Consider the following 23,274-nt stretch of genomic DNA (forward strand, 5'->3'; position numbering starts at 1 on the left):
TTTTTCTTTTTCATCAGTCTGAATTTTATTACAAGTATATTCAGCAGGTGAGTCACTGACAAAGAACCAATCAGAGCAGGGGATCACAGTGTTCAGGTGAGGTGGTCACTCAGCTTTGGTTCTCTTCACAGCTCCAGGTAACTTGTCCTGCATCCTGTAAACACACAGAAATTATCTGTCAAGGTATCTAAAAAGATCATGTGAACACCTGCCCTCCAGTGTGACCAGCATCCAATGAGCTGTATCTGACTGTGCACTTTTGACCTGTGTCCAGATGTCTAACAGAAGGATTTAGTGTCTGTCATTTATTTAAATGTCACTGTAAACCTCAGAATATGAAATGATGATTTTTATCTTATAACACATTAAACCAAGAGACACAGGACACAACCACAAAAAACAATTACATACATACATACATAAAATCAGAGTATCTGCTGATACAACTCAGATAATTTAACCAGCGGGTTGTTAACATGGCACCACTTACAGGACCCGTAACACCAGTGGAAAATGGCCACAGTCTGAGACCAACACCTTCCACACTGCTCGGTGATGAGTTAATGATCAGTCATTGATAATTGCTCAGACTGTTGCTACAAATCAGGGAAACCCTCAGAGGGTATTTAGACAAAACATGGAAAATGTGTCCGAGTTCTTGCTACAGCAGATGTTCATGTGAACTCACTTCTGCAGAGTCTCCTCTACTGTGGACCGAACCAGCTCGATGTGCCGATCAATCTGTATCTGTACAATAACACACACAGTTTGTGATTACCCTGATCAATGTGTCAATAACATGAGCTCCAAGCTGATCAGACAACCATTTAGTTCACAAAATGAGACCTGTTCATTGTGCAGAGCATGATGTCCCAAAACAAACATCCATCATCTATACCCCCTTAGTCCTAACCAGGGTCACAGGGATCAGCTGGAGCCTATCCCAGCTCTCTTTGGGTGAAAGGCAGGGGTCCACCCTGGACAGGTCCCCAGTCCATCACAGGGCCACATAGAGACAAACAACCTCACACACTCACACTCACTCCTATGGGCAATTTAGAGTCACCAATCAACCTGACATACATGTTTTTGGACTGTGGGAGGAAACCAGAGTACCTGGAGAAAACCCACACAAGCACAGGGAGAACATGCAAACTCTACATGAACACGAATACAAATTATTTAAACATATCCATTTATTAGGAATGCCTAAATAGAGTACACCTGATAAAGCTACTGTTGCATCATCATACTGAACAGGTGTTTGTCCACCTGATTAAGGTAAATGTGTGTTTTGAAGCCTCTTGCTGCTGAAAGATCAGTGTTTCAGGGTTGAGTACAGATGATAAGTTCCTGTGTTTCCTCAGTACCTTTTTCTTCTTGTAGATCAGCGGAGTGGTAAAGAAAATGATGTCAGCTGAACAAACAGAGAGTTGGCATCAGTTTGTTACATACCAGGAAACATGATTTCAATCCGTTACAGAATCAGCCTCACCGAGGATCAGGATGGTGACCCCGTTAAACACAGCTCCAACGTACGTCATCACCCACATCACAGCAGCCAGCTAGACGAAACACGTAGAGACAGACGAAACACGTAGAAACAAACAAACGAAACACGTAGAGACAAACAGACGAAACACGTAGAGACAAACAAATGAAACGTAGAAACAAACAGACGAAACACATAGAAACAGATGAAACACGTAGAGACAGACAAAACACGTACAAACAGATGAAACACAGAAACAGAAGAAACACGTAGAAGCAGAGGAAACATACAGACAAAACACGTAGAAACACGAAACACGTAGAAACAAACAGACGAAACACGTAGAAACAAACGAAACACGTAGAGACAAACAGACGAAACACGTAGAGACAAACAAATGAAATGTAGAAACAAACAGACGAAACACATAGAAACAGATGAAACACGGAGAGACAAAGACAAAACACGTACAAACAGATGAAACACGTAGAAACAGAAGAAACACGTAGAAACAGAGGAAACATACAGACAAAACACGTAGAAACAGACGAAACACGTAGAAACAGACGAAACACGTACAGACAAAACACGTAGAAATAGATGAAATACGTAGACAAACAGACGAAACACGTAGACAAACAAATGAAACACGTAGACAAACAAATGAAACACGTAGAGACAAACAAATGAAACAGAAACAAACAGACGAAACATAGAAACAGATGAAACACGTAGAAACAGAAGAAACACGTAGAAACAGAGGAAACATACAGACAAAACACGTAGAAACAGACAAAACACGTAGAAACAGACGAAACACGTACAGACAAAACACGTAGAAAACAGACGAAATACGTAGACAAACAGACGAAACACGTAGAGACAAATGAAACACGTAGACAAACAGACAAAACGCGTAGACAAAGACAAAACACGTAGATAAACAAACAAAACGTGTAGAAATAGACGAAACACGTAGAAACATGAAACACGTAGACAGACAAAATGCGTAGAAATAAACAGACAAAACACGTAGATAAACAAACAAAACGTGTAGAAATAGACGAAACACGTAGAAACATGAAACACGTAGACAGACAAAATGCGTAGAAATAAACAGACAAAACACGTAGACAAACAGACAAAACACGTAGACAAAGACAAAACACGTAGACAAAGACAAAACACGTAGACAAAGACAAAACACATAGACAAACAGACAAAATGCATAGAAATAGACGAAATACGTAGACAAACAAATGAAACACGTAGACAAACAGAGAAAACACGTAGAAACAGACAAAACACGTAGAAACATGAAACACGTAGAGACAAACAGACGAAACACGTAGAGACAAACAAATGAAACGTAGAAACAAACAGACGAAACACATAGAAACAGATGAAACACGGAGAGACAAAGACAAAACGCGTACAAACAGATGAAACACGTAGAAACAGAAGAAACACGTAGAAACAGAGGAAACATACAGACAAAACACGTAGAAACAGACGAAACACGTAGAAACAGACGAAACACGTAGACAAACAGACGAAACACGTAGACAAACAGACGAAACACGTAGACAAACAAATGAAACACGTAGACAAACAGACAAAACGCGTAGACAGACAAAACGCGTAGAAATAGACAAAACACGTAGACAAAGACAAAACACGTAGACAAACAAACAAAACGCGTAGAAATAGACGAAATACGTAGACAAATGAAACACGTAGACAAACAGACAAAACACGTAGAAACAGACAAAACACGTAAAAACATGAAACACGTAGACAAACAGACAAAACGCGTAGAAATAAACAGACAAAACACGTAGACAAAGACAAAACACGTAGACAAAGACAAAACACGTAGAAATAGACAAAATACGTAGACAAACAAATGAAACACGTAGACAAACAGACAAAACACGTAGAAACAGAAAACACGTAGAAACATGAAACACGTAGAGACAAAGACGAAACACGTAGAGACAAAGACGAAACACGTAGAGACAAAGACGAAACACGTAGAGACAAAGACGAAACACGTAGAGACAAAGACGAAACACGTAGAGACAAAGACGAAACACGTACAAACAGACGAAACACGTAGAAACAAAGACGAAACACGTAGAAACAGACGAAACACGTAGAAACAGACGAAACACGTAGAAACAAACAGACAAAACACGTAGAGATAAAGACGAAACACGTAGAAACAGACAAAACACAGAAACAGACAAAACACGTAGAAACAGACAAGACACGTAGAAACAGACAAGACACGTAGAAACAGACGAAACACGTAGAAACAGACAAAACACGTAGAGACAAACAAATGAAACACGAAGACAGACAGACAAAACATGTAGAAACAGACGAAACACGTAGAAACAGACGAAACACGTAGAAACAGACGAAACACGTAGAAACAGACGAAACACGTAGAGACAAAAACGAAACACGTACAAACAGGCGAAACACGTAGAAACAGACGAAACACGCATAAACACATGAAACACAAAAACAAACAGATGAAACAGAAAAATGAAACACATAGAAACAAACAGATTGGGAGTTTCCTCCTGTCAAATGAATGGAGCATCCACTGTCCTCCACCCGTTCCCTGACCTCAGGCGGGATCCAGTCCTCCATTTGTCAGAGTGGAACTTTCCCTAAGTTTCTAAATTTTCCACCAGTGGTTAACCTTCAGTCTAGAGCAGGTGTTGATCAGTGGAGTGTCCATCCCATCCTTGTCGCCAAATTTGTCACATGTGATGAATCATCCGTTTAATATATGCAGCATGGAGAGAAGGCATCTACAGCCTTCTGCATGTATTAAACAGATGATTCATCACACTTGTGTTTGTTCTTGAGAATTAGCAACTCTAAAAAGAAATTTCCATGACACACCACAGTCCAAAAACATGTATGTCAGGTTGATTGGTGACTCTAAAGTGACTGTGTTAATGCATTCAGTATGAATCTGACCTTCAGCGAGTCGACCAGATCTTCAACGAGCAGCAGCCTCCTGGTCTGACTGCTGAACCAGTTCAGATGGATCAGAGACTGATCAGCGAGCTGTCGCACTGACTCCGAGGACACTGATATGTCCCTCTCCAACATAGACCTGAGAGGAGAAAAGAGAAGGTCATTATTTTTTTAGTTCACAAGTGTGAACAGATTCCTTTAGTCGTGTTGATGTGAGTAGAGCCTCCTCTTTGGTCCAGGCAAAATATTCACTGGCTTGTGCTTGTTCTAAAAGTTGCGATGCAATATCATTGGCCATCTCATGTGTTATGACCCTTGGGGTCATTATGTGTGTGTGGTTGTGTTATTGGCCCTCCCCATTTCGAGTGTGTGTATGTGTGTGTGTGTATCGGATGCTGGAGTGGGCGTGGACTCGAGGACCGTGGATTGGACTTCCGGGATAGGTCCAACACTTCCCGGAAGGACTATAAGAAGCCCACGGACTGCTGTTCAGGAGAGCTATTCTCCCACCTTTGCCATTCCCAACTACTTTGCTAGAGATTTCGACTTCGGGTTAGTTAGTTAGTTAGATATTAGGTTTTGTTTCGTTTTGTAGGTAGTGTTAATGATAGGATTTTCGTTATTTAGATTAGAAATACTTAGAGATTCTTAGGTTACGTCTGTTTGTTTTAGGAGTTTCCAGGCTAGCGACCTGTGATTTTGTGTTATTTCTTTTGATTAGCTATTATAGGGCTGTTTAGCGTTTTTGTTATTTTGATCTTTTGTTTGATTGATATCGTAGGGCTCACGGAGTGTTTTGTTTTGAGTAGGGCTAAATTAGCGTTTTGTTTGTGTTGTACATTCTGTATTGTATTCTGTGTTTAAACAATAAATATTCGTGTTAATTGTAATTCGATTATTCGTTCGTGTTTGTTGAGAGTGGAAGAGGTTTGGAGGAAAACTCCACAATCGTGTTACGCTCCGGCAACCCCTAGGCTGGGGCGTAACACATGCATCTGCTTATTGTCTAATAAATGCACACAATCAACCTTTCATACTGATTCCTCTCCAAATAACTCCCTGACGATGTATTTAGTAGCTGGTAATAATGTTTCACCAACTGTGGAGGGATGCCAAACATAATGCTTTTAAATACTTCTCAGGAACTGATGCTTGCTACTGAAAAATACTGGACTGCCAGCCCAAACATAGCTCCTGATGTTTGAAATAGTCAGTTTATTTTCCTGCCTCAATGGGATGTTTCTGCATTAGATGTCGTTTGAGCTTGAGCCCCGGGTCCACCTGGGTTCAGACCCCAATCCTAACCTGCATGTGTTTGGACTGTTGGAGGAGAAAACCCACACAGACACAGGGACAACATGTCAATGAGGGTCCTCAGAAGTATACAAATATAAACAGGTCTGAGTGTTACCTGAATGGATGACCATCGTCTGATTTCTGGATGGCCTGAATCACTGATTTATAAACCCTACAGACAGGAAGCAGGCAGCTGTTAGGATAACATCTTTTGCTTTTTCACACAGTTTCCATTTCTGAGTTTGTCATATTTACATAAATTGCATCAGTGCATTAGATCATGCTGACTGGCTGTAGATGCAGTCACTGCGATTAGTCACTACCTGAAGGTGATAGTGACACAGAGGAAGGCCAGCAGAAGATAGGACATCACACTGATGATGGACAACGTCGCCACAGAGACAAGAACTAGCAGAGACAGGCCAAACGCTGCCGCCGACTTCTTCGGCTGTTTCCAGTGGATGAGCTGTAAGGCTGCAGACAGAGTGAGGACGGACTCATTGATGGAAACAAAGCTTCAAATACTTCATGTGGGGGTCTTTAAGTTAAAATAGGGACACTGCAATTCGGAGTTCACCATGCAGAGCTGATGAGTAATAATCCAGTTACCAACTAGTTTTCACATATGGTATCAGTCAGCAACAGTATGCACCATCACAGAAACACACATCTGTTGGTATCATACCAAAATAAATTTAAAACAAACGCTGAGATCCTCTCACGATCCTGTTGGTGATTTTCATGGAGAGGATTTCAAGGCACAGTCTAGAGCAGTGGTTTTCATCCCTGGACCTCGAGAGGTACTGTCATGCTTGTTTTCCAGATATCCCTACCCTCCTCACTGTTGATTACCTGGATCAGGTGTGTTCAGCCAATCAGAAACTGGAAGGATAGGGATAGTTGGAAAACCTGCAGATGTAGCAGCGTCAGCAGTGATGCAGTAGGTGCCCAATCAGTAGGGGGCTCTGAGTAGACCCAGAACATGCTGGAGAATTTAGATATCTGGGAACAGGTTGGCATCAACCCTGGAGGAGCTAAAGAACGTTGCTGAGGGGATGGATGTCTGGACTGATCTACTGAACCTGCTGCCACTACAACCTAATGCTAATTCAGATCTCAAACGGTTTCAAGCCCACTCAAAAACTTGCAATGTGGGTAGCAAACTGTGGCTAGTTATGTTGCAGCAAAGATAATAAGTTAAAGTTTTGTTTTTTCTATGAATCATATAGTTGATGTCCAGTTACCCAATTGGCCAGGAGTGAGATTGAATGCAATCATCTTGATTGCTCTTCCTTGGTGTCCTGAATGTCAGTTCTGAATCTGTTGAGAATTTAATGATCGTAATTTGTACCATCGTATTTGATATGAGTTTTTGAGATGGCTTGAATTTTGAGATCCAAATTGAGTTACCTGTAATAGAACAATGTGAATATAGTTTTATAGATCTTGAAATAGTGCATACACAAAATTGTTTCAGTAATGCACAACTTGAAAGTGATTGAGAATTTTCACAATCAGAAAGATGAATTATAAAGTCACAGTGCAATAAATGCAGTTGTATTTAAATCCGTGAACCCTCCCTGAGTTATGCTGCTATAGGCCTAGACTGCCCGAGGACTCCCATCAGCTCCTCCCCACTCCTGACATCTAGTTTTTCCTCAGTCCTTTTGTTTCCAACTCTGAAAAGTTTTGGTTGTTAAAAACCAGCAGAAACCAGTCAGCCCCAGTAAGCAGCTTGTTACAGAAACACAAAGACCTTAATAAGAGGCAGTCAGCTGAGTCATTAGCTAACGGGAGAACAATGAAGCTTTGTCCCTAAACATGGTTTTATTAACATCTTGACAGGCCAATTAACTAGTAGATTAGTTCACTGACAGAAGTGTGTGTGGTTCTTGTTAAAACAAGTAAATGTTATTGACTAATAAAATTAGGAAGGTGAGCTAGCAGAGTGCAAGCAGCCCAAACAAAATTCATAATTGCTTAGAAACTGAGATGTATAAAATATTTATTTAGAGGATCTAATCTTGGTTTTCTTAACATTTGTTAAATTTAACGTTCATTAAAACATCAAGCATGGGAATGGGTCAAGCAATGGTACTTTATGAAATAAGTCATACTCAGTACTCATCTTTGAACACTGACCTGCAGGTTTTTTAGCCACTCAGCAGGTCAACTTAATGATCAGCTGATAAATCGGTCATCTGACACAGTAATCAATAATCAATTAGCATCTGACCGTAGAAATAACCATAACAAAATTAACTGTTCACTCACCAGTGTCCATGACAACTGCACATCTGCCAAATGAAGACTATGGGATGTGGTTGAAAACACCAGAAAAAGTAAGCAGACCTTTAGTCCTGATCTGAACCTCTCCTTGGTTCTCAGTGAGTTCAAACAATCCAGGTACAACAGCAGCTGTGCTAGAGCTTTCGACTGCATAACATGACCTTCCTACTAACTGAACATGCTGAGCAGATGGAGCACCAATCACATGATTCAGGATCAGTTACCTGAGTGTGCAAGGTCTCTGAGTGAGGAGGAGGAGCTGTTAGATGATGAAGATTCCGAGCTGTTGCTACCGGTTCTGTCGGCCATTTTCATCTTCTGTCTGCAGCTCTGAAATTTTTCTGCAGCTTTAAATCTCCTTCTTGATGTCAGCACTGGTTGGGGCACATATGCAGGGGGCGTGGCTAAACAGCAGCTGGCAAATCACAGTAAAAACCCGCTGGGCTCACATTTATGTTTATGTGATAAGGTGCACTGAGGATTTTTTAATATTTTACATATCACAAATAAAGTGTGTCTATACCTTGCTGCTGTGACACTCCCAGTTGGGGTCAATAATGTGATGTATTTAGTTAAGCAGGTAAGAGAAGAAAGTTCTGTTGATGCTCGATAGTTGATGTGTTGTTCAAAGGTTAAAAGGGGACTAAACCAAGAACATAAAAACACCTGAACAAAGTAAACAAGTACAGTTACTCAAATGCTGCATTTAGGTACAGTTTACATTTTCATCACGTTGCCAATTTCATCCTAACTACAACAATAAAAAGCTTCTAACATGAATGCAGCAGTGACAATTAGACACAGGAATCTCCCTTTATGCACTTTAAACTACATTTAGCAGCTTATTTTTATATTGTAGTACTGGTGCTTTTACTGAAGTACTTCTGTCTAATGAGTAAATAACAGCGTTGTTTTAAACAATATTTCACAATAAAGGGAACAACTTATACCAGTTTAGCACCTAATGCTGGCAATAATCTCCAATTAAAACTAGAATGTGCATTTCAGTGTGATGGCTGAAGGCTTTGTGCTGTGCTCCTAAACATTAAAATAAAGTTTCATAAATTACTAACATCCTTTATGTATAATTTACATTTATTACCATTATCATTGAAAAGAATGAACTGCAAGGGATTAAAGTGGGGATTCCCCTGTTATACCAGGTTAATTTAGCCCTGACTGAGCTGCATGAAAGCAGATTAAATGAAGCTAAATGAAGTTACTGTGGAGATTTATTCTGTGGAGCTAAACTGGTATTTGCTCCAGAGCAGGTCAATAACCAGGCTGAGATTAATCCCTGTGATGTACCTGTTAGTTCAGCTGTCAGGCCTGTAATAAATTGCTGTTTTACACTCTTACCAAGGTCTTCTGTACACATATGGCATAATTTTAATTATGTAGTAGTCGTTATAGCTGTCAGGCCTGGTGTTATATAGCAGGGAGTCAGAACTAAAGCCAGCCAGGATAACTGGAAAATCATGATCTCTTTTCTTGGTTTTGAGCAATGCCCTATGACAAACATCCTGATACATACAACATGAAACCCCGCCCAGTGCAGTCTCTCAGCCAATCAGCCATCAACAAGTGTCCTTGTATAAACCTTTATTGAAAGCTCTGATCAGTGCAGTCCAACAGGAAGTAAAATGACTCATCTACAGAACCTCACACAGGATCAGAGGATCAATAATCAATAATGTACCATAGCTACAGGAAAACACAGCCTGTTCATAGAAAAACTCAGAAATCCATCAACAACTAAAAGTCTTCAAACTCAAATGAATTCACAGAAAGAAAAACAGAAAAAACCTTCAGCTGAGCATCAGTCTGCAGCAGGACTGCCCGAGGTTGAGCGACTATGAGTTGTATAGAAAGAGAGAGAGAGATGTTAAATTTAACAACAGCTTCTGTATTTATAGTCTTCAGACCACTTCACTTTATCACTCTGCAGAGTTAACTGTAATGGAAAGGTCCATTTGTATCCAATGTGGTGCTGGTAGGTGAACTGTCACCCTGTCTCAGCTCACATGGACTCTGGATAAGGTTTCCTCAAGGACTGTTCTGTCTTTCATCCCTCTCTCAACTCTGTCCAAGGGACTGCTGGGTTCTCAGTCTCCTCCCTGACCAGGGCCAGACTCCAGGAAGGGTCCTGCTGGTTTCCCAGTGACTGGGGACACTGTACACTCAAGAGCTTTAGATCTGGTTTTACTCCCTGGTCCTGATCTGTCTCATCACAGAGTCTACAGAGTTCATTGACTTTCTGTCTTGGTTTCTGACCTGATACACTCCCATAGAGTGAACTGTGGGACGTTATATACACAGGTGTGTGTCTTTCTAAACTCTGTCAAATCAGATCAATCTGTCCCAGATGGACTCCACTCAGGTTATGGACACATCTCAGGACAATGAAAGCAAACAGGAAGCAGCTGAGCCCAGTTTGGGGCCACAGGGAGGAGTCTGAGAACGTCAGTTTCAGATTTAATAAAAATGTAAAAAATGTTTAAAATATATTTTTATTGTGTCACGACTTATTGAAAGTAGATTGGTCCATTTGAAACTGAATCGACAGCACACTAAAGTGGAGGGATCTGAATACTTTATGAATTGACTGTATTTAAAAACAAATAACATAAAATACTTAAACATGAAAAAAAAGCTAACAAACCTTCTCCAAAGTTTAAAAATGTTCGAACTTTTACTTTGAGTTTCAGATATTAGCAATGACACAACGGAGCAGAGGTAAACCAGAAGCCACTGACTCACCTTCTAGCTCGAGATCCAGAGCGAGAGCGGCCCATTGATCCAGACCTGAGGAACATACGAGCCAGACTTAATCTGATGAGACAGATTTACACAGACCTACGACTGAACACATGCTGATTCACACCTGACTTGGTGAAAACCAAAGCAGAGAAACAGTGAACAAAACCTAAACTATATGTGTAGTTTAAAAACCACACTTGTTAGCAATTCATTCCCATGAACTTCAAACTAGAGTTAATGAGTTCAGAGAAGATAATCGTCTGCATTGCTTTTTTTTCCACTTCAGAAAGTAAAGCCATACAGCTCAGCCTGAAAGACAAAAGCCTTTTCTTCCCTACTAGATATCTGTCTAGATATTTGAAGCAGAACAGATATACAATCAAACAAACCAATCAGTTCATAATCAGTGAAGTGTTAGAAATAATCACAGCTGTTTGGGTCTAATGAGAAAAGTCTGAATGTTTTTTAATTCTTACAGGAATATTCAGAATATTGTGAAAGTCATGCAGTCATCATAACAGCACTCTTATTGTGAAAGTCTCCCTCAATTATTGTAACAGGACTCCTATTGCGAAAGCCTCTCTTCAGTAACAGGACTCTTATAGAGAAGAAGAGAACAGCCAGTTTCAGATAGGAAACATCTGACTGGGTGCATGTTATCTGTCTGTTCACCACAGTATCACTCACCTGCTTCGGCCTCGAGACCCAGACCTGGACACTGACCTGGACCTGGATCTGGTCCTGGAGAACAGAAACATTTAAATATCAGCTGGTCTACTCTGATAACAGCTGTAGTTTCCTGTTGGCGACTGACGATGACATCAGCAGTGTGAATTCTGATGTCACCATAATGACTGATGACATCAGCAGAAGCATAGTCTAACCTGGACCTCCTGGTTGTGGCAGATCTTCGTGGAGAGACTGAACGAGAGCGACGAGGAGAGAAGGACCTGGACCTGGACCTTGACCTGGACCTGGACCTGGACCTGGACCTGGGGGTGATGACATAATTAACAGACACTACCAAAATAAGAGCCTTGATTTGAACTTTGTAAAACAGTAAAATCTGTTGTGCAATATGAGGTTTATGGCAATTCACTGCACCTTTCCTTTGTCAGATGATTTAAACCCTATGGTCCTGAGTCCTGCATAAGATCCTGATGGAATCATTTGACTCACCTCTTCCCTGGGCTCCTGCTGTGACTCCTGCTACGGGAGTAATGCCTGCCACGGGATCTGGACCTAGACCCAAACCAGAAGCAGGAGATTAGCAATGAGAGGAGGACCAGAGTAAGTCCACACAAAGTGATGCAGTGTGACTGTAAACTACAGCTGATACATTAACATTACTCATGCAGAGGTAGAACAAGGCTACAGACTGAAACACAGTAACACTGGACTTATTCAGTAAAAACATTAATGGGTGATGAAATAAACCTTTTGCAGGTCGGCCCTCTTTGGACCACGTCTAGCAGATCTAGATGATCTAGAAGATTTCTAACGATGATCGTACTGACACCAAATCGCTTGATTGAGACTTGATAGAAGCAAGGCGGGTTTTTCTAGAAGAGACCGCGGTCCAGCGGGTCTTTTCCTCGTTACATTACAGTTGGCCAAATTAACAGGGCGAGGCGTTGGTCTGTCTCTGAGCCCTCTAAAATCTTTAAGCAGATCAGTTCAGCCTCAGCTCGGCAGAAAAACTTTAGTCAAGACGCTGTCATGAAAGCTTTTAGGATCTGAATCAAACGATGAAACCTGAAAGGTTTTGACCAGGGCAACGGTTAAAGATCTCACAACATTTCAACAACAGCAGAGTTAGAGTCACACAGATCAACAGACAGACTTGGGTCCTACAGGACACAGGGTCTGATAGGAGATCAGGCCCAGGAGGATGAGGTTTACCTACAAATGTCTGGTTTGTTGTTAATTTTGTTAGTACGCTTGTTGATGTGCATGTAATATATATATATATATATATATATATATATATATGTATGTGTATATACATACATACATATGTGTATATATATATATATATATATGTGTGTGTGTGTGTGTTATTATATTTATATTCTGGAAGTGGCTGACGTGTCTTGGAGTGCCATTAGCTGACAAACACCGGACAACAAGCTGAGGTTTCTGTCCTTGTAGAGGATGAAAGATTTAAGAAACTCTCTGGTATGAATCTAAGAGACACTTTGTTTCGAACAAGACCCAGGAGTGTGCACTGACTGAGAAACTGACTACATTCACAAGGACAAACACAGTTGTTTGACTGAAACAGCCTCACTTGTCAGCAGCGGAATAGAGAAGAAAGCAGAAAACTACTGTGTGTCCTGTGGCTGCCTCAGGTCTGTGTGCAGGTCTCTGCTCTAACATCTGGCAGTGGAACATCACCTGCTGCAGCTGGAACAGTCTATACACTGACATCTCACTGAGCTCCTCTCACATCATCCACAGATAAAGAGCTTTTTAGCAACTCTCTTCATCCACCCTGAAGCATTTTTGCTTTATCTGTTGTGCTTCAGATTTCTGCTTTCTTGACTAAAGCTCCACATTGTCGTATTCTGCAGAACAGGAAGTCTATATATGGGGGGATTTTGCTGATTATGTTTCAAATGCAGTAAACCATACCCTGGTGGGAAACCCTGTGTTTGAAATCAAATGTACTGTTGGACTCAGGTCTGACTGCTGCCGAGTTTCATTTAAACATATCTGTAACATCAGAGTTAAAAAAAAAAAAAACATGAAAAGACCAACGCAACTGAGCCTCAGTCAGATGAAACACACAAATTGTTTTTTTTAAGTGAGCCCGGTTCAACGTCAATACAGCAGTTTTGCATTTTAACTTTATACTCCTGCTGATTTATTTCCAATCTATACATATCTCCAGTCTATAGTACATCTGTGTACAAATCATTCCTGACAAAGAGACAACCTCTCAGGTCAGCTGCGCCTGTGGTGCGTTCAGGGTCACTTTAACATCACACTTTGACAAAATAAACTTTATGTGACCCTTTTTTCTAATTAATTACAGCAGCCTAATATAAGACTGTCCTTCAGTGACCCACGATTTGTTGTGCCTGTGCAGTAAACATTTTCACCAAATACTTCCATGCCATATTATCTGATCATCACTACTGTCCACCTATAGTTAACTAGATTATTGATGGGCAGCAACAGGTAAAGCTAATGTTGAGCAGCCTCTGATGTAGCGCAAGTGAACTAGTTGAAACTCTTGAGCTTATATAGTTTACAGAACAACATGATCATGAACTTTTAGTAGGAGCTGAACTTTTAAATAAAACGGAACCCCTGCAAACACTTTCCCAGTAGTTCCCGAGCTGATGAGAAATAATTTGATGTAATTAGAGGTAAAGTTTGGGAGGTGAAAACATAATGTGCTGTGGTTTATTTTCTCCAATGTGATGCTACTTCTTTCTGCACACGAACTCTTGTGCACTCCACTGAGACCAATCTAAATAGTGATGGAAATGACCAATGGTCAGCAGTCTTCCTAAATGGTCTGCAACTCAAAACCACCAGTTTTGTACAATTAGTCCTTACAAGAAGAAAATCAGGAGGTTTTGTTAGACACATTTCTGACACAGTTTAAAGGTAAAACTTGGACATCTGTGTGTACGTCTCAGTGATGGAGGCTCAGCTGCAGCGTAAACCAGATTCAAACAGCAGATCGGGCTCATGTGACGTCAGTAGTTGTGGTGGTTGACATGGGTACCTGCTCCTCCGGCTCCGGCGGCTGTAGCGGTGACAGTCGTAGGCATAGTGACCTTTCTCTCCACATTCATAACACTTATCGTTGGGGTCAAAGGGTCGCCGTGTTGGAGGCCTATCGTACCGAGAGTGACGAGGCATCCCAGTGGAGAGCTCCACCCGGACCCGACTGCCACAGATCACCCTGGCATACAACATTAAAATATAAAAGTAACTATAAAACACACCTGATCTATGATTAAAATACAAGAAAATACAGAGGACTAGATTACAGCTGAAATGTCATCCTGGAGCTGCTTTGTCAGCATATCTATATTACAGTATTCCACGTTTTCAAGCATGCTTTGACAGTCCGACCTTATTGTGTGACCTGGGTAGTAAAAAGTCAAGTGTTGGGTGTTGTATTTAGTGAGTACTGACTTTCCATCTAACCCTCGGACAGCATCGTCAGCATCTCGGGGATCTTCGAACTCTACGAAGGCAAAGCCTGGAGGGTTCCTGGCGATCCACACAGTCCTGAGGGGCCCGTAGTACCCGAAGGCTCGCTCAAGCTCACCTTTCCCTGCCCCCATCCCCAGGTTCCCCACATACACCTTCGTCTCTGTAGAGGACGCAGACCAGGACAGGTCAGGGGAGCAGATCCACAGATAGTTAGTACAATCAACAGCTAAGTCATTTCAGTTAGTGAGGCTGGCTGCAGCTCGCCAACATAACTCTGATGGAAATTAAAATAAATCTGTCTTTACACACAGTTTTTGTGCTGCAGCTCAACTCAGAAAACAGAATACACTCAAACTTAGTCTAACCCTAAACTAACCCATTAAATTCATGTACCAATTACCAAGCACTAAACGCTGAACGAGCCAATAATGCTAACGCAGCTAGCCTCCGTCCGACGAAGGGCAAAAACTCCGTACCGACATATGAGAACACAAAGCGGGTTACCTCCTCCATATCGACCGTATCTAGACATCTTCACAGCGGATCCGCAGTTCTGCAGAGTCCACTTTCGGTGCCACTTCGTGCCAGTTAGCTTAGCTGCGCGCCTCCGTGTGCAACGGAAACAACAAACTGCGACTTCTTCTCCGTTTTCCTTTTAAGACACATTACTGCCCCCTGCTGGTTCTAAATACACTGATAGCCCCCGGTCATCCCGAGAGGAGAGGAGCGGAGCTTTTCCCTGTTTCTTCAGTTTAAAAACTTTAAATTTCATTTGTCAGTTTGTTCAGAGACTCACAGCTTTAAAACATTTAGCCACTTCTTATCTGAAACGAGCTTATTAATATACTTTAACTCCACTTTCCTGTTTCCCCTGATTGTATCATTAACAGCCTGGTCACATGACTGCATTTATCAGATGCAATATTTTTTACTTCCCATCCTTAAATAATTCGTTTCATTGTTAGGACAGTATGTATTCCTTTGGGTTATTAAAGTTATTTATAATACTTATGTCTTTTTTATGCCTTATATACTCCTCCCCTGCAGGGGGCAGCAGTGGCTCACTGGAAAATAAAGTGGAAGCGGAACCTTGTTTCGGTCTCGTGTTTCCTCAGTGGGATTTTAAAGGTCGTGCAGCAGTCGTTCCGTTTTGACGTTGTATTGATTATTGTTTTCTTATCGATAAGGACATTAATAACCGTGTGGACCGTGATGCAGTGCGGCTGGCCTATGTTAGGCCCGCTGCAGTGGATACGTTACGTCAATAAACAGGTGACGGTGAAGGCGGGAAAAGATGAAGTGCACCGTGGTTGGCTGCTCACCGTAGACCCGGTGTCTGCCAGGTAACACAGAACACCTGCTGAGGTGTAGCTCAGTGTAGTTTCTCAGCAGATAATGTACTACTTTTACTGACACCTGTGAATTTGTACACAGTAGAAATGCTATAAAACTGCTCTGGTGCTTCCCCCCTACAGTCTGGTCCTGGTGGACTTCAAGGAAAACGGGGGAGCATCGGTGCACGTGGTAATGGGCCACGCAGTGGAGGAGGTGCAGATCCTGCAAGAAGCTGATGAAGAGACCGCTGACCGTCTTCGGACCTCCTTCCTTCCTCCAAGGACTTGCGGTCTAGATCCCGAGGAGCTGAGAAGGAGGAGGGGGAGCGTCCAGAGGTGGCTGGAGAAGAACAGGGTCCCTGTAGAGGAGGAAGGGGATGAGCTGAGAGTGGCAGGGGTCCTGACCATCAGGGCCCCATATGGACCTGAAGACTGCAGCAGCTCCAACCAGATCATCCTGGACCGTATCCAGAAACTTATCCAGAATCTGATCCCAACCGATCCCTGAACAGAATCCATGCGCTGTCGTTAGCCAATCAGAACATGGCTGCAGCTGGTCCACTTTGACTCCTTTGACCAATGAAAATCAGTTAAACCAGGAACCCCGCCCTCACAGACACCTACATAATAAAAGTCTATCAGATGGAGCGAAATGTGTTGATTGATGTGCTGAGTCTGATTAATTTCTGATATGTTACTATATGTGCTGGTCATCAAATCATTTTCATTTCACTGACAAAAACAAAACATTTAACATCTGACTGAATGTTTGGTAACTTACTTGACAAATGAATCCATCCGCAGTTGCTAATTGTTTTATCAGTTGAGTCATTGATTTTAGTTCCGTTTGACAGTTTTGGCAAAGTTTGAGTCTGAGGATGCAGGTTTAATTGTCAGGGCTGAAAAGACGAGTGCAGAGTAAGCTGTCACTGTATAAGGTGTCATTTTGCAGATTTATTTTGGTAGTGACACTGGCAGCAAAAAATAAACATGGAGAGACAGGTGAGGGTTTGACATGAAGGTTGCCCTTGCATTCAAAGTGCTTTTTCCTGTTAACCATCTGACACTGCATCTTTAGTTTTGACTGAACCACAGAACTTTTAAATTGTATTTCTCAGTTTGTTCAGAGGCTCACAGCTTTGAAACACTTTGTTTCACTAAATTTAAAATAAAAGTTTACCAGTGTGCCATTTCCTCTCTGAGCTCAAACTCAAATTTTCACTTTGCTCTACATCTCTTAAAATCGCATCACTTTGATTTTATTGTTGTATTTGGTATTTCTGTTGCTTTAAAATTTGCTTCAATCTTCAGGAGTTTCAAAATACAGTTGCATCACTGGAAAAAGTCATATGTTGATTTCTGTCCTAAAAACATCAAATCACTGGTTTATTCTACACTTTTTAAATCAGGGACCAATCACAGTCATCCATCATCTACAGTGCTGATCCAGGGTGGGACTAGGGCCAATATCCCAGCATGCAGTGGGTGAGAGTTGGGTCCCCCTGGACAGATCAGCAGCCAATCACAAAGACACACATACACTCACAATTTAGTCACCAACCAACTTAACCTGCATGTGTTTGGACTGTGGGAGGAGATAACCCACGCAAAGAGGGACAACATGCAGACTCCACACAGAAAGGCCCCGGGTCCACCTGGGTCCAGACCCTAATCCTAACCTGCATGTGTTTGGACTGTGGGAGGAGATAACCCACACAGACACAGGGACAACATGCAGACTCCACACAGAAAGGCCCCGGGTCCACCTGGGTCCAGACCCTAATCCTGACCTGCATGTGTTTGGACTGTGGGAGGAGATAACCCACACAGACACAGGGACAACATGCAGACTCCACACAGAAAGGCCCCGGGTCCACCTGGGTCCAGACCCTAATCCTGACCTGCATGTGTTTGGACTGTGGGAGGAGAAAACCCACACAGACACAGGGACAACATGCAGACTCCACACAGAAAGGCCCCTGGTCCACCTGGGTTCAGACCCTAACCCTGACCTGCATGTGTTTGGACTGTGGGAGGAGAAAACCCACACAGACACAGGGACAACATGCAGACTCCACACAGAAAGGCCCCGGGTCCACCTGGGTTCAGACCCTAATCCTGACCTGCATGTGTTTGGACTGTGGGAGGAGAAAACCCACACAGACACAGGGACAACATGCAGACTCCACACAGAAAGGCCCCGGGTCCACCTGGGTCCAGACCCTAATCCTGACCTGCATGTGTTTGGACTGTGGGAGGAGAAAACCCACACAGACACAGGGACAACATGCAGACTCCACACAGAAAGGCCCCGGGTCCACCTGGGTTCAGACCCTAATCCTGACCTGCATGTGTTTGGACTGTGGGAGGAGAAAACCAAAACAGACACAGGGACAACATGCAGACTCCACACAGAAAGGCCCCGGGTCCCACCTGGGTCCAGACCCTAATCCTGACCTGCATGTGTTTGGACTGTGGGAGGAGAAAACCCACACAGACACAGGGACAACATGCAGACTCCACACAGAAAGGCCCCGGGTCCACCTGGGTCCAGACCCTAATCCTGACCTGCATGTGTTTGGACTGTGGGAGGAGAAAACCCACACAGACACAGGGACAACATGCAGACTCCACACAGAAAGGCCCCTGGTCCACCTGGGTTCAGACCCTAACCCTGACCTGCATGTGTTTGGACTGTGGGAGGAGAAAACCCACACAGACACAGGGACAACATGCAGACTCCACACAGAAAGGCCCCGGGTCCACCTGGGTTCAGACCCTAATCCTGACCTGCATGTGTTTGGACTGTGGGAGGAGAAAACCCACACAGACACAGGGACAACATGCAGACTCCACACAGAAAGGCCCCGGGTCCACCTGGGTTCAGACCCTAATCCTGACCTGCATGTGTTTGGACTGTGGGAGGAGAAAACCCACACAGACACAGGGACAACATGCAGACTCCACACAGAAAGGCCCCGGGTCCACCTGGGTTCAGACCCTAATCCTGACCTGCATGTGTTTGGACTGTGGGAGGAGAAAACCAAAACAGACACAGGGACAACATGCAGACTCCACACAGAAAGGCCCCGGGTCCCACCTGGGTTCAGACCCTAATCCTGACCTGCATGTGTTTGGACTGTGGGAGGACAAAACCCACACAGACACAGGGACAACATGCAGACTCCACACAGAAAGGCCCCGGGTCCACCTGGGTTCAGACCCTAATCCTGACCTGCATGTGTTTGGACTGTGGGAGGAGAAAACCCACACAGACACAGGGACAACATGCAGACTCCACACAGAAAGGCCCTGGGTCCCACCTGGGTTCAGATCCACAACTTGCTGTTAGAAAGAGACAGTGTGACACATTTGCCTCTGAGCATATTGTTTCCATGGTAAAAACCCAACAGACGCATGTTTCATCCAACTGTTAGATAAAGTTTATAAATTAGATTGTGCTCAGTTACCATGAAAACTCCAAACTCACCTGTATAGATATAATATTCCAAGGTAGCATCCCATTGGCTCCTGTGATGGCACATATATATATATATACACACACATACATATATATATATATAAAATAAAATTTCCCGTCTCACCCCCTATGGGTGGTGTGTCTTCCTCAATCTCGGGTCCTCTACCAGAGGCCTGGGAGTTTGAGGGTTCTTCGCAGTATCTTAGCTGTTCCTAGCACTGCGCTCTTCTGGACTGAGATCTCTGATGTTGTTCCTGGGATCTGTTGGAGCCACTCTCCCAGTTTGGGGGTCACAGCCCCGAGGGTGCCGATTACCACGGGGACCACTGTTGCCTTCACCTTCCACATCTTTTCTAGCTCTTCTTTGAGCCTTTGGTATTTCTCCAGCTTCTCATGTTCCTTCTTTCTGATGTTGCTGTCACTTGGGACTGCTACATCTACCACTACGGCTTTCTTCTGCTGTTTGTCCACCACTACTATGTCCGGTTGGTTAGCCATCACCTGTTTGTCGGTCTGTATCTGGAAGTCCCACAGGATCTTAGCTCGGTCATTCTCCCTCACCTTTGGAGGCGTGTCCCATTTTGACCTTGGGACCTCCAGCCCATACTCGGCACAGATGTTCCTGTACACTATGCCGGCCACTTGGTTATGGCGTTCCATGTACGCTCTGCCTGCTAGCATCTTACAACCTGCTGTTATGTGCTGGATTGTCTCAGGGGCATCTTTGCACAGCCTGCACCTGGGGTCCTGCCTGGTGCGGTAGATCCCGGCGATCTTGTGCTCAGGGCCTGCTCTTGTGCTGCTACGATCAGTGCCTCTGTGCTGTCTTTCAGTCCAGCTTTTTCCAGTCACCGGTAGGACTTTTCGATATCAGCCACTTCTTGTATCTGTCGGTGGTACATGCCGTGCAGGGGTTTGTCCTGCCATGATGGTTCTTGCTCCTCGTCCTCTGCATCGGGCTTCTGTTGCCTGAGATATTCACTAAGTATTCCATCGCTTGGGGCCATCTTCCTGATGTACTCATGGATCTTGGCCGTTTCATCTTGGATGGTGGTTCTGACGCTCACCAGTCCCCGGCCTCCTTCCTTCCTCTTAGCGTACAGTCTCAGGATGCTGGATTTGGGGTGAAGTCCTCCATGCATTGTGAGGAGTTTCCTTGTCTTGACATCAGTGGCTTCTATGTCCTCTTTTGGCCAGCTTATTATGCCAGCGGGGTATCTGATGACCGGCAGGGCGTAGGTGTTGATGGCTTGGACCTTGTTCTTCCCATTTAGCTGACTTCTTAGGACTTGCCTTACCCTCTGTAGGTATTTGGCTGTGGCTGCTTTCCTTGCGGCTTCTTCCTGGTTCCCATTTGCCTGTGGGATTCCAAGGTACTTGTAGCTGCCCTCAACATCTGCTATGCTGCCTTCTGGGAGTTCAACTCCTTCAGTCCTGACAACTCTCCCTCTCTTTGTTATCATTCGACCACACTTGTCCAGTCCGAATGACATTCCAATGTCGTTGCTGTATATCCTGGTGGTGTGGATCAGTGAGTCGATGTCTCGTTCAGTCCTGGCATACAGCTTGATGTCATCCATGTACAGGAGGTGGCTGATGGTTGCCCCATTTCGCAGTCGGTATCCGAAGCCAGTCTTAGTGATGATCTGGCTGAGGGGGTTCAGGCCTATGCAGAACAGCAGCGGGGACAGAGCATCTCCTTGGTAGATGCCGCACTTGATGGAGACTTGTGCTATTGGCTTGAGGTTGGCTACTAGGGTTGTTTTTCACAGTCCCATTGAGTTCCTTATGAAGGTTCTTAGGGTCCTATTGATGTTGTACAGCTCCAGGGATTCCAGGATCCATGTGTGAGGCATTGAGTCGTAGGCTTTCTTGTAGTCAATCCAGGCGGTGCACAGGTTGGTCTGCCTGGTCTTACAGTCTCAAGCGACCGCTTTATCCACCAGTAGTTGGTGTTTTGCTCCCCTGGTGTCCTTACCTATTCCTTTCTGGGTCCCGCTCATGTATTGAGCCATGTGCCTACTCATCTTAGCCGCTATGATGCCCGACAGGAGCTTCCAGGTTGTGCAGTGGCAGGTTATCGGACGGTAGTTGGATGGGACTGCTCCCTTTTGGGGGTCCTTCAGGATCAGGACTGTCCTGCCTTCAGTTAGCCACTCTGGGTGAGTCCCATCCATTAGCAGCTGGTTCATTTGAGCTGCCAGGCGTTCATGGAGGGCAGTTAGCTTCTTTAGCCAGTAGGTGTGGATCATGTTCAGGCCCCGGTGCTGTCCAGTTCTTCATGTTGGAGACCCTTTCTCGGATATCTGCCGTTGCGATGGTTACTGGTTCTTGTTCGGGGAGGTTGCTGTGGTCTGCTCTCAGGTCTGCCAGCCACTGGGCATTGGTGTTATGTGATGCCTCCCTCTCCCATATGTTTTTCCAGTATTGTTCAGTCTCCAGCCTTGGTGGGTCTGCCCTCGTGTTACTGCCCTCCCACTGAGAGTACACCTTGGATGGTTCGGTGGAGAACATCTTGTTTATTCTCCGTGCTTCTATTTCTCTGGTGTACCTCTTCAGGCGTGTGGCCAGGGCTGTGAGTCGTTGTTTGGCTGTCTCCAGGGCCTCTGGTATGGACAGCCTGCTGTATTTCTTACCCAACTTCATCCCCCTTCTCTGCAGTTCTGATAGTTGGCTGACTTCTCTCCGTGTTGCCCTTATTTTTGCCTCTAACCTCCTTCTCCATGCAGGGTACTGCTCCTTGGTGGTGGAATGTATTCTGTGGCCAAGCATCTCAAGGATCACTGTTGCCGTGGTGTATATCAGCTTGTTGGTCTCGGTGATGGTCACAGTGGGGATTGTTCGTAATGCTGCATTCACATCTTCTAGTAGACTTTCAGAGAGTACTTCACTTAGTCTTGGTAACCGGCTGCGGAGGTTCCAGGTGTCCATCTTGCCTACGATCTTCACTCTCAGGTCAGCTGCTCTTGTGTTGAGCGTGTCGGGGCTTGTCATATATATATATATATATTCCTTTGACAATGTACATTTTAGAGAAAAGACTTAATTAGTATGGAAAGTTCCCATTAATCCCAAGAGCCGTCAGTGTGAAACAGTAAATACAGTAACCCATGAACCCACATTAGTTTGCTCAGTCGGACTCAGCTGTCCGACTTATTTTCTCTTATAGCCTTTGCCTCTCATTATCTCTCAGCTTCACTTTGTGCAGTGAGGATGGAGGAGCCGCTGTGAGTTTCATGCTACAGCAGCCTGATGAAACTGATGCAGGTAAACACGGACTAATCAAAGTGTTGGGGCTGACTGACTGACACACTCACTGTGAACATACTGAAAACATACTGTAGCAACAACATTAAGGCTACAAATAGCCCATGGTACATCCAGGGTTACTGCTCTGTGTTCAGAAAACCCCCACAGTGCAGCTATTGACAAAAACACAGTTAAACTGG

At 43.9% G+C, this 23,274-nt stretch overlaps 3 protein-coding genes across 5 annotated transcripts; 1 reads left to right on the forward strand and 2 right to left on the reverse strand.

The window, feature by feature from the left end:
- Positions 1–8,485, reverse strand: LOC113140149 (reticulon-3-B-like). Of its 2 annotated transcripts, XM_026323891.1 has the most exons (8): positions 8,299–8,485; positions 6,109–6,259; positions 5,901–5,957; positions 4,490–4,628; positions 1,496–1,565; positions 1,371–1,417; positions 689–747; positions 1–154 (listed from the first exon to the last, which is right to left on the reverse strand). In XM_026323891.1, the coding sequence occupies exons 1-8, from the start codon at positions 8,387–8,389 to the stop codon at positions 106–108; spliced, it is 663 nt and encodes a 220-aa protein (XP_026179676.1). In that variant the 5' UTR covers positions 8,390–8,485; the 3' UTR covers positions 1–105. The 2 variants fall into 2 exon arrangements, with proteins under 2 accessions (XP_026179676.1, XP_026179677.1); XM_026323892.1 differs by lacking the exons at positions 1,371–1,417; positions 1,496–1,565.
- A 133-nt stretch (positions 8,486–8,618) lies between these two features.
- On the reverse strand, positions 8,619–15,651 carry srsf7b (serine and arginine rich splicing factor 7b). Of its 2 annotated transcripts, XM_026323890.1 has the most exons (9): positions 15,515–15,651; positions 14,990–15,170; positions 14,574–14,753; positions 12,014–12,076; positions 11,719–11,826; positions 11,522–11,575; positions 10,835–10,879; positions 9,881–9,927; positions 8,619–8,740 (listed from the first exon to the last, which is right to left on the reverse strand). In XM_026323890.1, the coding sequence occupies exons 1-8, from the start codon at positions 15,540–15,542 to the stop codon at positions 9,894–9,896; spliced, it is 693 nt and encodes a 230-aa protein (XP_026179675.1). In that variant the 5' UTR covers positions 15,543–15,651; the 3' UTR covers positions 8,619–8,740; positions 9,881–9,893. The 2 variants fall into 2 exon arrangements, with proteins under 2 accessions (XP_026179675.1, XP_026179674.1); XM_026323889.1 differs by lacking the exon at positions 8,619–8,740 and having other exon boundaries at positions 9,660–9,927.
- A 457-nt stretch (positions 15,652–16,108) lies between these two features.
- Positions 16,109–17,690, forward strand: gemin6 (gem (nuclear organelle) associated protein 6). The gene is made up of 2 exons (XM_026323917.2): positions 16,109–16,353; positions 16,486–17,690. The coding sequence occupies exons 1-2, from the start codon at positions 16,223–16,225 to the stop codon at positions 16,850–16,852; spliced, it is 498 nt and encodes a 165-aa protein (XP_026179702.1). The 5' UTR covers positions 16,109–16,222; the 3' UTR covers positions 16,853–17,690.
- Positions 17,691–23,274: the final 5,584 nt, after the last annotated feature.

Source organism: Mastacembelus armatus, unplaced genomic scaffold, assembly GCF_900324485.2.
Source record: "Mastacembelus armatus unplaced genomic scaffold, fMasArm1.2, whole genome shotgun sequence".
NCBI lineage: Eukaryota > Metazoa > Chordata > Actinopteri > Synbranchiformes > Mastacembelidae > Mastacembelus > Mastacembelus armatus.

Excerpts from the sequence above, each read along its gene's own strand:
- gemin6 (XM_026323917.2), top strand. The coding sequence starts at position 16,223 with ATGCAGTGCGGCTGGCCTATGTTAGGCCCGCTGCAGTGGATACGTTAC. Across the intron at positions 16,354-16,485 it reads GTAGACCCGGTGTCTGCCAG|TCTGGTCCTGGTGGACTTCA; the intron begins GTAACACAGAAC and ends TCCCCCCTACAG.
- srsf7b (XM_026323890.1), bottom strand. The coding sequence starts at position 15,542 with ATGTCTAGATACGGTCGATATGGAGGAG. Across the intron at positions 15,171-15,514 it reads ATACGGTCGATATGGAGGAG|AGACGAAGGTGTATGTGGGG; the intron begins GTAACCCGCTTT and ends CGTCCTCTACAG. Across the intron at positions 11,576-11,718 it reads GCCACAACCAGGAGGTCCAG|GACCAGATCCAGGTCCAGGT; the intron begins GTTAGACTATGC and ends TCTGTTCTCCAG.
- LOC113140149 (XM_026323891.1), bottom strand. The coding sequence starts at position 8,389 with ATGAAAATGGCCGACAGAACCGGTAGCAACAGCTCGGAATCTTCATCA. Across the intron at positions 4,629-5,900 it reads GACGATGGTCATCCATTCAG|GTCTATGTTGGAGAGGGACA; the intron begins GTAACACTCAGA and ends TTCTCCTCTCAG. Across the intron at positions 155-688 it reads GTAGAGGAGACTCTGCAGAA|GATGCAGGACAAGTTACCTG; the intron begins GTGAGTTCACAT and ends GTGTGTTTACAG.